This window comes from Limulus polyphemus, unplaced genomic scaffold (genome assembly GCF_000517525.1).
Source record: "Limulus polyphemus unplaced genomic scaffold, Limulus_polyphemus-2.1.2 Scaffold1896, whole genome shotgun sequence".
Lineage (NCBI taxonomy): Eukaryota > Metazoa > Arthropoda > Merostomata > Xiphosura > Limulidae > Limulus > Limulus polyphemus.
The window spans coordinates 74,843-91,100 of record NW_013667506.1 but is presented as its reverse complement, the minus strand read 5'-3'; the positions used below and the strand labels follow the sequence as shown (position 1 = coordinate 91,100).

At 34.8% G+C, this 16,258-nt stretch overlaps 1 protein-coding gene across 3 annotated transcripts in view; it reads right to left on the bottom strand.

Moving 5' to 3' along the window:
• The window catches only part of LOC106465288 (GA-binding protein alpha chain-like), an 85,687-nt gene extending 71,260 nt beyond the window's left edge, over positions 1-14,427 (bottom strand). Inside the window, exons 1-3 of one of the 3 annotated variants that reach the window (XM_022393155.1) lie at positions 13,894-13,999; positions 13,668-13,702; positions 8,954-9,337 (exon numbers count right to left, since the gene is read on the bottom strand). In XM_022393155.1, coding sequence (XP_022248863.1) covers positions 8,954-9,312 — 359 coding nt within the window. In that variant the 5' untranslated portion in view covers positions 9,313-9,337; positions 13,668-13,702; positions 13,894-13,999. Of the gene's footprint in view, positions 1-8,953; positions 9,338-13,667; positions 14,005-14,186 lie in introns of those variants that run through there. The other 2 variants (XM_013925493.2, XM_022393154.1) reach the window with 2 other exon arrangements.
• Between the last annotated feature and the right edge of the window lie 1,831 nt (positions 14,428-16,258).

Sequence of the window (16,258 nt, the reverse complement as noted above, 5' to 3'; positions counted from 1 at the left end):
AGGTGAGAAAAGATGTTATGTTTGTAATAAAATGGGATATATTGCAAAAGAGTGCAAGTCCATTACCAGCAAACAACAGCAGAAACCTCAACTAAAGCAGCTGGAGCCATTAACAAAGACAGTGCTGGTAAGAAACAAGAAAATAGTAACTGGCACTATGGATTCTGCTTCCAGAAGAAAAAGAATCAAGAATACTTGTCAAATTCAATACAAGAAAGCATGATTGATCAGTGCACAACTAATGATCGGGTCCAATTAGCAAATGGATCAACAGTGCCAATAGTGATGGGAGCATGTGACAAATATCAAGAGGTGCCAACAAATAATAATATGCCAATATGTGAAGGCTATGTAGGGGACAAGAAAGTGAAGGTTCTACGAGACACTGGGTGCAGTAGTGCAGCAGTGAGAACCCATTTAGTATCCAATAATCAGATGACAGGCAAGGTACACCTGTGTGTGCTAATTGATGGGACAGTGAGAAAATTTCCCACAGCAAAAATAAAGGTGGATACTCCATATTATGTAGGAGACCTTGAGGCCATGTGAATCAAGGAACCAATACATGACTTGGTGATAGGAAACATACCAGATAATAGAAACTTTGGGGAACTTGACAGAAAAAAAGATTAATGAAGTATATGCAGTCACTACCAGAGCTCAAGAAAAGAAGAACAAACAAGACAATAATCCCTGCAAGTGTCAAAAGGTGATATCCCGAATTTGGGTTTGCAGGAACTGAAGAAATCATGGAAGAAAGACCCTTCACTACCGAAACTTTGGGACAATGCCTGGATGAAACTCGAGCATAATAGAATAGAGGACTGGAAGGGAGTTCTATACCAAATCCGTCAAAGCAGTTATACTGGGGAAGTTAAACAGAACATAGTACCAACAGAATACCAGACTCAAGTGATGAAATTGGCTCATGAATCAATTGTGGGAGGACAGATAGGAACAAAGAAAATGGCAGACAGAATCACCAGTAACTTCCATTGGCCAGGAATCATTGGAAATGTGAGATGATTCTGCAGGTCATGTGACATCTACTAAAGGACAATACCTAGAGGGAAGGTAGCCAAAGTTCCATTAGGGGAGATGCCTCTCATAGAAGAGCCATTCAACAGAGTACCTGTGGACTTGATCGGGCCACTAGTGCCTGTGTCTTACAAGGGCAACTGGTATGTTCTGACAGTAGTCGACTATGCGACACGTTATTCAGAAGCAACAGCACCGGTGAAGATAAGAGACAGAGAGAGTAGCAGAAACCCTTTTGGAGATATTTTGCAGAGTAGGCTTTCTGAGAGAAATCCTGAGTGATAGAAGGCACAGTTTACTTCAGAACTGGTACAGGAAGTGTGCAGACTCATTAGTACTCGGCAACTCTTTATCAGTCCATACAATCCTAAATGTAATGGACTTTGATAGAAAGTCAATGGAGTTTTAAAGAGTATGCTAAAGAAGATGTGCCAAGAGAGACCACATGACTGGGACAGGTACTTGCAGGCAGTACTATTTGCTTATCGAGAAGACCCACAAACAAGTACAGGTTTTTCACCCTGTAGGGAAGAACAGTACAAAATCCGATGCAAATATTGAAAGAGCTATGGATGGGAAAAGAAGAGTCATAACTAAGGAACACATACCAGTATGTGTTAGACCTCAGAAACTGACTGGAGGAGACCTGTCAACTCGCTCAACAGAGTTTGTATGCAGCTCAAGGTAGTCAGAAGCATTTTTATGACAAGAAGGCCAAGGATTGACATTTTAAGATTGCACAAAAGGTCTTAGTTCTGCTACCCACAGACCACAACAAACTCACCCTGCAATGGAAAGGACCTTTTGAAGTACAAGAAGTATTCAACAGAATGGACTACAAGGTGAATGTGAATGGGAAGACCAAGATCTACCATGCCAATCTGTTGAAGAAGTATTTTGGAAGAGAAGAAAACCTAACGGATGCAGCTATTGAAACAGAGATGGATGTTGCAGGTGTGGCCATCATAGATGCAGAACCAGAAGACAGTGACTTTGTCTTAGAAGATGAGGACCTACTAGATCTATGACCACTAGTTGGAGATAAAACATACAAAGATGTAAACATCAGTGAAGAACTGACTGGCAAGCAAAATAAAAAGTTACAAGACCTACTGTACCAGCATGCAGATATCTTCATGGATAAACCAGGAAAAACAGACATTGTGCAACACAAGTTCGAGACCACAACCAGAGATCCAGTTAAAGTGAAGCCCTATCCAATGCCTTATACAATGAGAGATCTGATAAAGTAGGAATTGAGGCAATGTTGGAAGCTGGAATTATCAAGCCTTCAAATTCAGGCTACTGTTCACCAGTTGTAATCATGAAGCAGAGGGATGGATCAAACCATTTCTGCATAGGTTCAGGAAGCTGAACCTCATGAAAAAGTTTGACTGAACCTATGAGCAACCTAAAGGCTGTCATGGTAAAACTATATCAACCTAAGTAAAGGTGACTGGCAAATCCCAATGGAGATAGGATCTACAGAGAAGACAGCATTTGTGACACCAGATGATGTTACTAACTTAAATGGATGCCATTTGGGTTAATCAAGTCAGCAGCAACATTCAACCCCATGACATAAAGTGGGGGACCAACATATTGCCATGGAAAAGGAAAATATAATCTGCATACAAGATACACCAGCTCCAATGACCAAGTAGCAAGTCAGATCCTTCCTGGGGTTAGTGGGAAACTACAGAAAATTCATCCCAAATTATGTTGAAATTACTGCACCATTGACTGACCTGACCAAGAAATGCTTGCCCAACAAGGTAAAGTGGGAACAACCACATCAGGTGGCATTCCAGAAATTAAAGAGCATGTTGGGAAGCTCACCAATTCTTAGAATGCCAGACTTCAATAAACCATCCATTGTTCAGGCTGATGCTTCAGACTTTGGAATTGGGGCACTACTCTTACAAGAACATGAAGATGGACTGTTTCCAGTAACATATACAAGTAAAACGCTGTTAAATAGTCCTAAGTCCAACAACAACATAATACATATTTATACTATTAAGAAATATAACTGAAAGCTTTTTATTATGACAATTGGCAAAGATCATATTTTTAAATTCTGACACATTTCCTACTTGGCAAATGAATCACTAATGTTGATTAAATATCATCATGTTGTCACTATTATGTTTGTTTGTCAAATATTTAGTAATCCCACACTGATCTTCTGTTAACCAAATAAACTGATAATTAAATAATGAAAGTTAATATTTTCCAACTTCGAAAATGTATTTCGAAGAAATACTCGCCTCACAACTAGCTTTTCCTGATTCAGTGCTGACCTATTTGTGCAAACTTTTGTACTTGCAACTAGCCTTAAACCTCCCACCTAATCTCACGTGTTTCCACACGTGACTGCTACATTGTTGCATGCAAGTGAGCATGTGACAACTCTCCCCAATAGGAGTGTCATACCACCTCCTAGCACAGCTGACTCCCTCCATATTGATTGTTCATTAATCACTTCGAGATTAGGCAAGAAAATAATATGCACCAGAATTGGGGAGGAAGGGTAGGAAGTGTGAGAAGAAATATCTATCATAAATACATTTTCAATATTGGAAAATGTTAACTTCCAATACAATATGTAACCTCTTCTCAACATCTAGCTTGCAAGCTAGGAAATATTGTTGGCAAGCAGCCTCCAATCAGATGCTCCAAGTAGTCAGGAACACCCACAAAGATTTGGTCAGTAAGGAAAGGAGCAAGTGTGTTTTGTTGATAAGTACAAAGTTATACAATGGGATAACTGTGCCGTGCCCACCATAGCTATCAAAACTCCCTTTTAAGCATTGTAAGCCTTCAGACTTACTGCTTGGCCACTGGGAGGGGAAAAGGAACAAGACAAAGGTCATGGAGATAAGAAGAAGGTGAGAGAGCTTCAGTGAGAAGATAAAGCAAAGAAGGTAAGTAAAGATAAGGCAAAGATGAGTAGACTGTTGAAATAAAGTGACAAAGAAAGAGCACTTCAAGCTGATATAAGGTATTCAAGAAAAACAGAAAGGTCGTGATCGCAGGCCATAGAATATGAGTCACGAAGATGAAAAGGACGAGAAAAATGCTCATCAATGAAAAGTTGGAAAAAATCATTAACTTGGGCACAAATGTTGGGGGAAGGACGAAAATAAAAAATCATCAAAGGGAGGGTCATGAAGTAAAGGTACTTTAGAGGCACTGGCATTGATAGATGAAAGAACGTCACATACTGAGTAATGAGCAAAGCAATCAAAGAACAAGAAAGCACCTGTTTCGCAACAGGAAAAGAAGAACCAAAAGCAAAGGCTGGAGGAGGTAAAAAAACTGGTCAAAATCATCTACAGGCAAGGCAGGCTACATTAAAGGTAAGGAAACAAAACAACAAAGTATAGAAACTGAAGAAAACACAGACAAAAGGGAACCAGCCACCTGACACACAATAACTGTAACATCATGAACAGATAATGTGCCTCCAGTCACCATTGTGACAGGTGTAAAGGAGTCTTGAGGAGAAACATCAGAGGCCCTCAATGCAGAAACAATGTATATGTGCAAATTCATAGTAAAGAGTTGACACCACAAACAAAAATATATTTTTTTTGTATGAAACAATAAAACATTAATGTGGTGACAAATAACCATGAAATTGCAAGCCCATGGAAGGAAAGAAGAAAATCTTTGAAAATTGCAGAAAAACTTTAAATGCACAGGAAAAAAAGATCTGAACACAGACAGAGCTAAGAAAACAACAAGTCTATGATTATGTGATAGTGCAGTTGCACGAGGTAATAGCTCTTAGTGATGCAGTGAGCTAAGTAGTTTCTGACTGTCTAAGAGAATAATTTTACCACAAACTTGCTGGACAGCTCCTACTTGGCAAATGAATCACTAACGTCAACTAAATATTTAGAAATAATTAAGTAGCCAGTTAACCAATTCATTTACATACATCACTTGAATAAGATAAATATAAAACTAATATTCAATAGATTTGAAGCATAAGAATATTTTGCAATCACCTACCATACTCACTAAACAGTAAACTTATCTGATGACAATTCTATTTGATAAGCATAATCAAAATAAACTCATGTTTACAAACGTTGCAACTCAATAAAAACCATAGTATACCTATTAAAATGTAAGAACATTAATTTTAAGCAAAGAACCCAAATATAATATTGTACCTGTATTAAGCTTGAAGCAATCTAATCATGCAACTGTTTCATACTGTATATATATTCCTGTACAACTCTTGTACCTGATGATGAGAAAAACCTTCTCCAAACATTGTAGATTTGTTAGTGTTAAACTTTTAATAAAGTTATATTTGTTAATTATTCAGTCTGTCTCTTAACTGCATAAGCTTATCTCAAATTATCTGATGTCTTCTTACTGAAAGAAATTTCTGTAGCTTACAAATGGACATAATTTAATGCACAGAATACATTTACAATTCAAAAACAAAAGGAACTTAACAGAAACTATAAAAACTCTTAAATCTACATATTTACTATACTATTACATTATAGTCTACTTCTTTCTCTATCCACTCTTTATCTGAAATTGTATTTTAGATAGATACTTAGCTCTCTGCACCAAAGAGCTTTTACCTCACACGCAACTGCCATGGAATTTCCTGCACATGCCACAAGCCTTGAAAAACTCTCACCCCTATATGTGTGTCATAACACTGTAGCCCTCCCAATAAAAGGTATAATTGTAAAGATGTTGATAGAGATTGGGGGAGTGGTATAACTTAGTTTGTCTTGAAGAAATCAAGCCACCACAACAGAGAGAGAGAGATGCAGCAAGGAAGAGACACAAGGGCAGATGAGGGATCACAGGACATGTCCTACTGATTCTCCATAGCCCACAGAATGAGATTCATGTGTGCATGATAAAGAAGGAACAGGGCTTTGAGAGAAGCCAGTGTCCCCAAAAGCAAGAGAATCTCTTGCAAAGGAAGAGAAGGAGAGTAAATAGCATTTGACACCAAGATCTCCATGGCATAAAGTTGTAAGGGAGAAAGATGAGCCCTGTCCCACGCTGTGGACAAAATACTGAGTGGGAGTCAAACCAGACTAGGGTAGCGTGACCTGCTAGCCCAGGTGAGATGCCTCTGAAGAAGAATGGAGGTAGAAGTTGGCAAATCCAATCCATATAATAATGGAAATGAAGGCTCTGAAGATACATGTACCTAGTGAAAGATCGCATGATTGGGTTGCAAACATAACAAGCCATGGCTAGGCCAAAGGAAGTACAAAGAACTGAAATACTCATTCATTGTGGATAAACCAGAGGAAATGACAGGACATGAGACATATTGAAATGTAAAGAAAGGCATTTGAAATATCAGTTTTGGTCATCTACAGCCCAGGATGAAGGAACAACAAAATTTGAGAATAAAAGTCCTGAATGGGGCAGGAGACAGGTTCTATAGCTTCCACAGCCAACAAAGAGGCAACTGTGTCCTGAAGATGTTGCAGATGCATAGGATCAAAGTGAGAAGGATAGGAGAAAGAAAAAAGTAAAGGATAAAAGTGTACAGATAGATAACAAGAAAGAAAGGATAGGTATGTTTCTTATATAAAAAAAGAGTGGCTGCTATTAAAAAACCAGGTCAGCACACATAGAGCATAAAGGATAAAATTATAGAAAAGCATTATAAATATAGAAAGTTTAAATTGATTGCAACGATGGGATAGTTGGAGAATTACAGAAGATCAAGAGAGTTTGTCATATACAAAATAAAAAGTATAAGAAAAAAAACTTTGGCTAAAAATGTAAAACTTAATAGTAAGGATTTCTTCAGATACATTAAGGATAAGCAAAAAAATGTTTGGATGAAAATAATGACTTTGAGGTATGATGCAGAAGGTTAATATCTGTTGATTACAGATGTCTGGGATATTAAATTCTACTTTTTCTTCAGTTCTTACTAATGAAGATTTATCCTTCATCCTGAACAGTTACTAAATGGAAAAAAATTGAACAAGATGATCACATTAATTCTGAGCTTGTTAAGAAAAAAATGGTAAGTTTAAAGAATGATAAAGCTCCTGGGACAGATAATATTTACTCTAGGGTTTTGAAAGAGGTTAAAGATCAAATAAATGAGCCACTTACTTCTATTTTTTCTATGTCCTTGAATAGTTGGCAAGTGCCAGAAGACTGAAAGTTGGTTAATGTTATTTCTTTCTTTAAGGGAGATGATAAGAATTGTCCCAGTAATTAAAGACCAATTAGTCTTACATTAGTGGTGGGAACAATTTTTGAAAGTCTGATGTAAGATGCTTTGCAAATTCATTTAATAAAGTTTAAAATTTTGTTGGATAGTTATCATGGTTTAGGGAAAAATTTTGCCTAAGTAATCTTTTGGCATTCTTTGAAGAGGTTACTGTTTATATAGACAAGGGTATGGGTGTGGATATGGTGTATCTGGATTTTCAGGAAGCATTTGACAATGTGCTACTTAAAATGCTTGTTAAAACGTTATCTCTGTAGGTATGGGGTATAGGTTTGCTCATTGGATAGAAAACTGGCCTGATGGAAAAAACAGAGGGTTGTTATAAATGGAGTTCAAACTGGGGTAATGTCACAAGGAGTACCTCAGGTCTGTGTTAGGACCTATGCACGTTTTGATTTACATTAATGATATAGATGAAGGAATGGTTAATAGATTATTTAAATTTGCTGATGACATTAAAGCTTTACAAATTTCTGGCTGCAAGGAGTATGCTGCCATTTTACAAAAAGATTTGCATTATTTGGTGAGTTGGGAAAATAAATGGCAGATGTCCTTTAATTAAAATATATCAAAGGTAATGCACGTGGGATATCAAAGTTTGAATTATAATTTTGGTAGTGATATCCTTAACAGTGTTATGAAAGAAAAATATCATGGTGTTATGGTTGATTAGTCTCTTAAGCCAACCAAGTAATATGCTATTATTAGTGGCAGGGCAAATAGAATTTTAGGTTGTATCTATAGAAATACTGAAAACAAGTGTAAAGAGGTTATAATGTCATTATATACGTCATTCATTAGGCCACATTTGGAGTACTGTGTTCAGTCTTGGGTTCATTTCCTTACGAAGGACATTGAATTGTTGGAAAGGGTACAATGGAGGACTACTAGGATGATACCTGGGATGGAAAGGTTGTCATAAAAGGATAGATTAAAGCATCTGAATTTGTTTTCTCTTGAAAAAAAGAAGAATTAGAGGGGATCTGATTGAGGTGTTTAAGACTGTTAAAAGAATTGATAGAGTTAATGCCTCATATTTTTTCATATTTAAAGGTAGGAATAAAGGATACAAATATAAGTTTTGGCAGGGTAGGGGTCATCCTGAAATAATAGTCTTATTTTCTAATTTTCTTATTTCTTTCTCTATTTTTCTAACTATTTCTTATCTTGGCCTTTGGAATAGGGTGCCTTCAGATGTGGTAGGTGTAGTTAATTTAGGGGCAATTAAAGGAAAGCTTGATAAGTATTTGAATTTTTTAGCATTTAGCTTAATTTAATGTATTGGATGGCCTAAATGCACCAAAAGGTCCCTTGTTGTCCTTTAATATTATATGTTATGTTATTTTGTTCTTAATAGTCCTAAACCACCAATGCATGTACCCTGTTGTAGAAAGTTCAAGATAAAATTAGTGTACACAGTAAAAACAAAAAAAGAGAACTTTTACTTAATTTGTCTGAACTTAAAAACAATTTGTTACAGGTTATTATCTACAGTAATATCACATGTATTGTAACAGACTTAACTGATGTAATGAAAACTAAATCTTGAAACAACAATACTCACTGGTTATAATAATCTGTGGGTTGATTAGTCTAACATAAAAGGTCCAATTTAGTTGATCAATTATTCTCCTCTTCTCAACTTTTTTATTCTTCAGTGTTACTTACCTTTCTCTTTCAGAACAGAACTCTACAACAACATCAGTACTGGTGCTTGGCATCGGACTATAACCATCAATGTGATGACTGTCCAATATTAACTGACTGTTTCCTTGCAAATCATTTTCTGTCACAATCATTGTTGTTGTTGTTGAAATACAATCCTCTATTTGTGTCATTTGTTCATATGATGCATTGTTAGCATGAACAACTGTTTGAACATTATCTTGAAGCTCTTGAGAAGAAGCAACAGACTCTGGTACAGGAATTATTAGTTCTTCTACATGTACCCGCTTTTCAGGAGGAAGAACTTTAATTTCATCATCATTTGTTGTCGACGGATTAACTACCTCTTTTGCACGTTTCATGGTAAGTCTTCAGCCCTTCTATACTCTGTTGGAAATTAACAACTTTCTGATCAATGAATATAAGCTTATAGTAAAAAAATTAAAAATCCACAGTTTGGAATTTAAAAATACTAGAAATTAATAGCACGATTTCTTGAAAAACTGAAATACAAAAATTGTTCAATATAAAAGCTATTAAAACTGATTAACAAATGGATAATGTGGAAATAAAAGAAATATGTCCCAAAAGATTATTCAGGCAATTGCCTGAATGGATTCTAACAAACTTTTACAGATAAATCCCACTGTTCAATGAATAATCATAATTTCTGAAAGCCACACACACAAGCCTACTAAAATGATTAAACAGCTACAAACTTTTTCAACAAATCACATTCTGCAATACTTGACACTTACCTATGTAATGGACACTAGCTTACCAAAGTGCTTAAAACTGCAAGGGATCATTTCAAAATGTACCCCATAATGTCTCAAATGAACAATACCTTTTTCAGCCTATGGCTTTAAAGCCATAAGTGTATGCCTACTGATGGGAATGAAAAAAATTTTTCCCACCTAATGCTTATATAATATTGCTTAGTAACCCTAAAAGGAGGCAGAAAAATGCAAGAGGCCATCTGAAAACATTTCCCATACCAATTCATACAATATTTTGGAGGTCACATATGAGGTACCGTTTGCAGTTTTGGTCTCTTAACTAAAGAAAATACCAATAAATTAGAAATATTACAGGAGCAGGACATTACAATACCTGGTATAATGCTTAGTTATATAAATAATAATGAAGATTAGATTATAAACTATTATAATTCTTTACTAGTATTATTTTTCTTCTTTATTTGCATGTCTACTAGTGGGGTGCCTCAGGAATAAGTGCTTTGATAGGGAAATAATTAGTAAATTAGTAAAATTTGCACATGACATTAAACACTTTAGTATTTTTTGCTGTGTTGAGGATGTTGAGGTATGATTTGGATCAATTAGAAAGTTGGATAAACATTTCACAATTTTTAAATGGCTTTCATTATATTATACTAAATGTAAGATAATGCATTAGGATTATAATTTGAAACACTGCTTACATATAAATCAGAGCCCACTCAGTAGAGTGACTGAAGAAAAGGATCTAGGCTTAGTAACGGATAAGTCATTCAAGCCACCAAGACAGTGCTACACTGCTAATCACAAAGTTAACAGAATTTTTGGGTGGCTGCAAATAAAAAACCAGGCTGACTCACAAAAAAGCATAATGGATAAATTTATGAGGCTTAAATTGACTGTTATGATGGGAGCCTTTCACTACTGAGATTCATTCCAACAGGATATTAAGCAATTGTAAAGAGTGTATGAAAAAAGGTTTATTGAAAATGTATAAATTAACTGTAATAATTTCTTTAAATACACTAAGGACAAGCAAAGTGTTAGGAAGGACATACAGAATTTGAATAATAATAAAGGAAGTGTTATTTCTGATGATTATGAGATGGCTAGGATACTAAATTCTACCTCTTTTTCATTTTTTAGTAAAGAAGATTTAAGCAATATTCCTCATTCTGAGGCAATCCATTTCAAAGTCCAACCACCCCATAAGAAAAACTATACTTTTTCTGGCTGAAGATAAACCCTACCCTGTCAAAATTTATATCTGTGTCCTCCTACTTTCACCATTAACTATGAAAAAAGATGATGAATGAATACTATCAATTCTCTTCACAATCTTACACACTTCAAACAGATCCTTTCTGACTCATCTGTTTTTAAGACAAAACAATTTCAGAGATCGTAACCTGTTCTTGTATGACCGTCTTTTCCTCCCAGTTATCATCCCAGTAGCTTTCCTCTGAACCCTTTCCAACAATTCAATGTCCTTCGTAAGGAATCAGGCCCAAGATTAAACACAATACCCTTTTTAGACTTGTATTCAATATTTCTATGCAGAGAACCTAAAATACTATTTGCTTTACTACTAGAAACAGTACATTGCTTGAATGGCTAGAGACTGATCAATCAGAATGCCAACATCCTTCTCTTTTACAATACAGTTAAGATGATTCCCATCAAAATTATACCTATAATTAAAATTATGACACCCAACATGCATTATCTTGCATTTGTTATAATTAAAAGCCCCCTGCCATTTAATAATCTAACCCACAAAATTATATAAATAATTTTGTGAAGCAGCAGCATCCTCATCATAGCTAACAATACCCAAGACCTTAATATCATCAACAAATTAAAGCAATTTATTGGCCATTCCTTCATTTAAGTTAATGATAAGTACAGAGCTGGACAATTAGTGGAATTTGATAACTGACTGGCTGTCAGGCTCAGTAATCAATTCCATTCAACTAAATTATTATTCTTACATTAGTCTAGAAGGGTTGGAATAAAAGAAAATAGTAATAATCAGAAATATTAATTTCTGTTAATTGACTATTTTAATGAGTCATGATTAAGCTGAACAATTTTTAATTAATCAAAAATAATAATGTCAAATCATAATGAGAATATTTTGAATGGTTGGAAGAATCAAAGACAGTAATAATCAGAAACACTAATTTCAATTAGCTTATTAACTGTATGACTTTAATCAGAATTTTGATCAATTGATTATTTTATGTGACACTAATCAATGGAATCAGTGCTCATAGGTAATTGAATACATTGATTGAGTTAACTGTCTAGCTCTACAAATGACCTTAAATAATAGTATGCACAAGGTAATACACTTGCATTATTATAGTTTGGATCGTATTAAAATAGATAGAAAATCACTTAATAGCATGCCTGAAGAAAAGGATCTTGGCATAGTGGTGGATAAGTTCCTCAAACCATCAATGCAGTGCTGTGTTGCTAGTAGAGTTTTAGAATGTATTTACAGATACATTGGTTATAAGTCAAAAGAGGTAATTACCTCCGTACAAATCACTGGTTACGCTTCACTTTGAATACCTCCTAGAATTTTAGTCACCTTATCTATGAAAGGATATTAACTTATTGGACAGAAGAAAACTATTAGGATAATTCTGTGGATGGAAAGGTCAGATTATAGGGATAGATTACAATCTCTTGAGTTATTTTTTCTTTAGAAAAACAAAGGTAAAAGGTAATTTCACTGATATTCTTTACAGTTTAATTTAGTGAATGGAACATCCTATATATATCACAAGTCTCTTGTTGTTCTAAAATTTTATGTCATGATAGATAGAATAAAGACCACTTACTGCCTTGTGCTATATGATGAGATGATGCAATTTTATGATTTAAAAAAAAATACAGTTAAAGATGCAGTTCATTTTTCTAACAGGGTAATTAATATATGGATTAGCAGAACCAGAGGCCAACATTTTACAAAAGTTTAAAGAAGGAAACTGGTGATTTCTTGAATAACTAAGCATGGGTATAAATTTTCACTTTTCTCAAATTGTGCATTCAAAAACAGCCTTGAAGAACCAAATGGTCCCTTGTTGTACATATATTAAGTAAGTATGTATCAGAATAGATTTTTAAGGACATCAGATATTTTTAGATTGACTGACATTATTTTCTAATGAAAATTAAGTCTGTAGCAGTAGTGTTCTTTACAATTACTAGTACTGAAAACTATATACATTAATTAAGCTTATAGTTATTCAAAATTCTGAAGGTAAATTATTCTTCCTTTAAAGAATAAGTCCAGGCATGCTTTTCAGACAGTCTGTAAACCTAATTAAAACATCTTGTAATGGCACAAAGATGAAGCGAATGGTTCAAGTCCAAGCACATCTAAATTATGAGCTTCACTTAATGAATATATTTAACTTATTTTCTTTCATTTTCACAAGATAACAAGAGCCCTTTTGGTCCATCTAGGCTATCCCATTTTTCACAAACAACCTATCATAAACTATATGGCAAAAATTTTATAAGAGCAACATAGCTATTCAATTCTGAATTGTTCTTGTGTCATTTATGAGTTATTGGAGACCTCAGTTCGCCAAATAACATTAAGATATGTATCACAATATTTGTCCTTAATCTTAAGCCTGGATAAGAATATGCTTTACTCTAAGACAAATTTTCTCACTCTTTCTCCCAAAAAATTATAATTTACAGTTATAGTCTGGGTTACCAATAGTTATACAAAAATACTGCATCATCTGTATTTATGAAATTGCTCCATATTCGAGACAAGTCTTTGTGGAACACTGTATACATACCATAAACTCTTAGGGCAAAAATCTCCTGCCAAAAAATAAATAAATAAATAATAATAATACAGTATCCATCCCTTTTTAAAGTTTATTTTTGTCTTGGCTACATGATAGCAACGACTGTTATGTTTATATTTTATATATGTTATTATTTCTTACCTCTAAATATGACTCAAGCAGCATGATAATCTGTACTGTCGGTAAAACGAAGTGACAATGTCATAAAAAGTTAAAGCAATAATGAATATTAATACTAATGCTAATAGTAATATAATAGATTAATAATAAAAACTATTGTCTGAGATTAAGTTACACGTTGATAAAAATATTTAATTCAATCTAACAGTTAACTAACAAGTTATATATTCTTAAGTTTTACTTTTACCAGTTTACACGAATTGTAGTATTTAATTACACACAAAACTTGCTTATTTCACAATGTGAAATCAGTATAACAGTAAAACTATTGTACAGAGGACAACAGCCTACACTATTAAGAAAGAAAATAAAACATATTATGTTTATGTTCCAAGAGGAACAGGAACAAAAACAGGTATTTCTATTTCCGGATGTGACGCGCCAAACCAAACATTTGGACAAAGCATGAAACTTGAAACTAAAGAAAGTTTGAAGAGAATGATTGTTATTTAGGATTTACCATTTTTATGAGTCTCTTACCTTACACTTGTGCTGCCAGATATACTTTTTACAATTGTCTAAACCACGAACAAAATTTTTACATAAAAAACTGAACTTTGCACCACACAGGAAATTGCAGACTAACGTTCACGATTGTAGAAAAAATAGCTAAACCCATAAACGTGACTGTTCTTTTCGTCTCGAAGAAGTTCGTTTAACACGTGAATATTATTAATATATATTAAAATAAATGAGAAATCAGGCAATGTATCCAAAACAGCCCCAACTAATTATAAATGTAGTACAATAGAAAATTATTGGTTTGCGAGATAATAAAATATCCTTACTAACAACGGAAGGTGTACAATTTTTGAGTTGAGAAGACGCTCTTGCACGTTGAAAAGTACTGCTTGATGAAACGAAAGAGAAATAATTATAATATATAAATAATTATTTGATTATGCATATATTTTTCTTCAAAGAATATTGAAAACAAAACAACATGTGATTATGCAATTCCTAAGTCACCCCAGAATAGTCTTGTAAAAGGTACTAAAAAGTTGGGGAAGTTTTAAAGAACAAAAGAGGCTATCCTTATGAAAGACAGTCTCGACAATGAAGTACAGATTTACTGTAAAATATATTGTATCCACCATGATCTCATGTATACTGTGCTCCCTGCTGTCAGAAATACCTTAACAACTTTTGTAAACTATCATACCGCGTTTGTTTATTTTAGCGCAAAGCCACATATTGAGCTATCTGTGCTCTTTCCACTGTTGGGAACAAGCCTCGGAATTGAGTGTATTAAGTCCATAAACTTACCGCTGACCAATAAATGGACAACCACCCTGCATATTTGCTATCAATATAACTGGGCCCGGCATGTCTAGGTGGTTAGGGCGCTCGACTCGCAATCTGAGGGTCGCGGGTTCGAATCCCCGTCCCACCAAACATGCTCGCCCTTTCAGCCGTGAGGACGTTATAATGTGACGGTCAATCCCACTATTCTTGGTAAAAGAGTAGCCCAAGAGTTGGCGGTGGGTGGTGATGAATAGCTGCCTTCCCTCTAGTCTTACACTGCTAAATTAGGGACGGGTAGCGCAAATAGCCCTCGTGTAACTTTCGCGAAATACAAAACAAACAAACAAACAAACATCAATGTAACTTCAAAAAATACTGTACAGTAATGAATGTGAGTCTTACATATAACCGTTGTTAATGCTATCACTAACCACAGAATGTACAGAGTGGCTATTTAAGGGTGTCTTTAAAATAAAATTTATTTGTGCAAAGTCGATACTTGTTTCAATTCTTGAGGTATGGTATTCCTAGATATATGAATATTCAGGTGAGTTAGACCGTAAAACCATGGGTTCATAGATTTAAGATATTGTTACGTCACTGGTCGTTTGTTAATTTCCGCTATAAATTCTCCTCGAGGAACTTCAGCGATACATGTCCTTTCTTAAATAAAACTAGTTTATTCTTTCTCTATACAACTTTGCAATATACAGAATTTCCACGGTCACTTTCACTTAAACACACGCTATAATTCACAACGATTCACGCACTTTAGTTACGGTCACTACAGCTCACTTGACTCAATTATCTGTCAATCTGCTTTTATTAGCTCCTATTTATTTGCCGGGCTTATATACTAAAATAGAGGGCGTCTGGCAAACACTAGAGCCTTCATGATCCTTCTAGCAACTCATGACGTATTACCAATGTCGCGTGACTTCCACTTTTGTAACACTGCCCCTTCCTTAGTATTGTTCGTCCCAAACAATAGCCACTTATATCAAACCAATAGATAATTAACAATAACTTTATTAAATGTACAGAATTTACAAACACAAAATTAAAATTAAACAGTCTCTTAATTTTATGGGACATATCTTCTTCCGTACTGGTCTCCGTCTCGTTGGCTTCTGCTTCACGTGTGGTTCATCTGCTCCATCAGGAAATGTCCTATTATCGGTAACAGTCACATCAGTGGTAGTAACTTCATCAAAGGCTTCACAGTTTCCCTTCTCAGAACCAGGTAGAGTTTCTTCTTCGACAGTGGATTTTTCAGGTGACACGTCTTCTTGGAGGGATCTTTATTG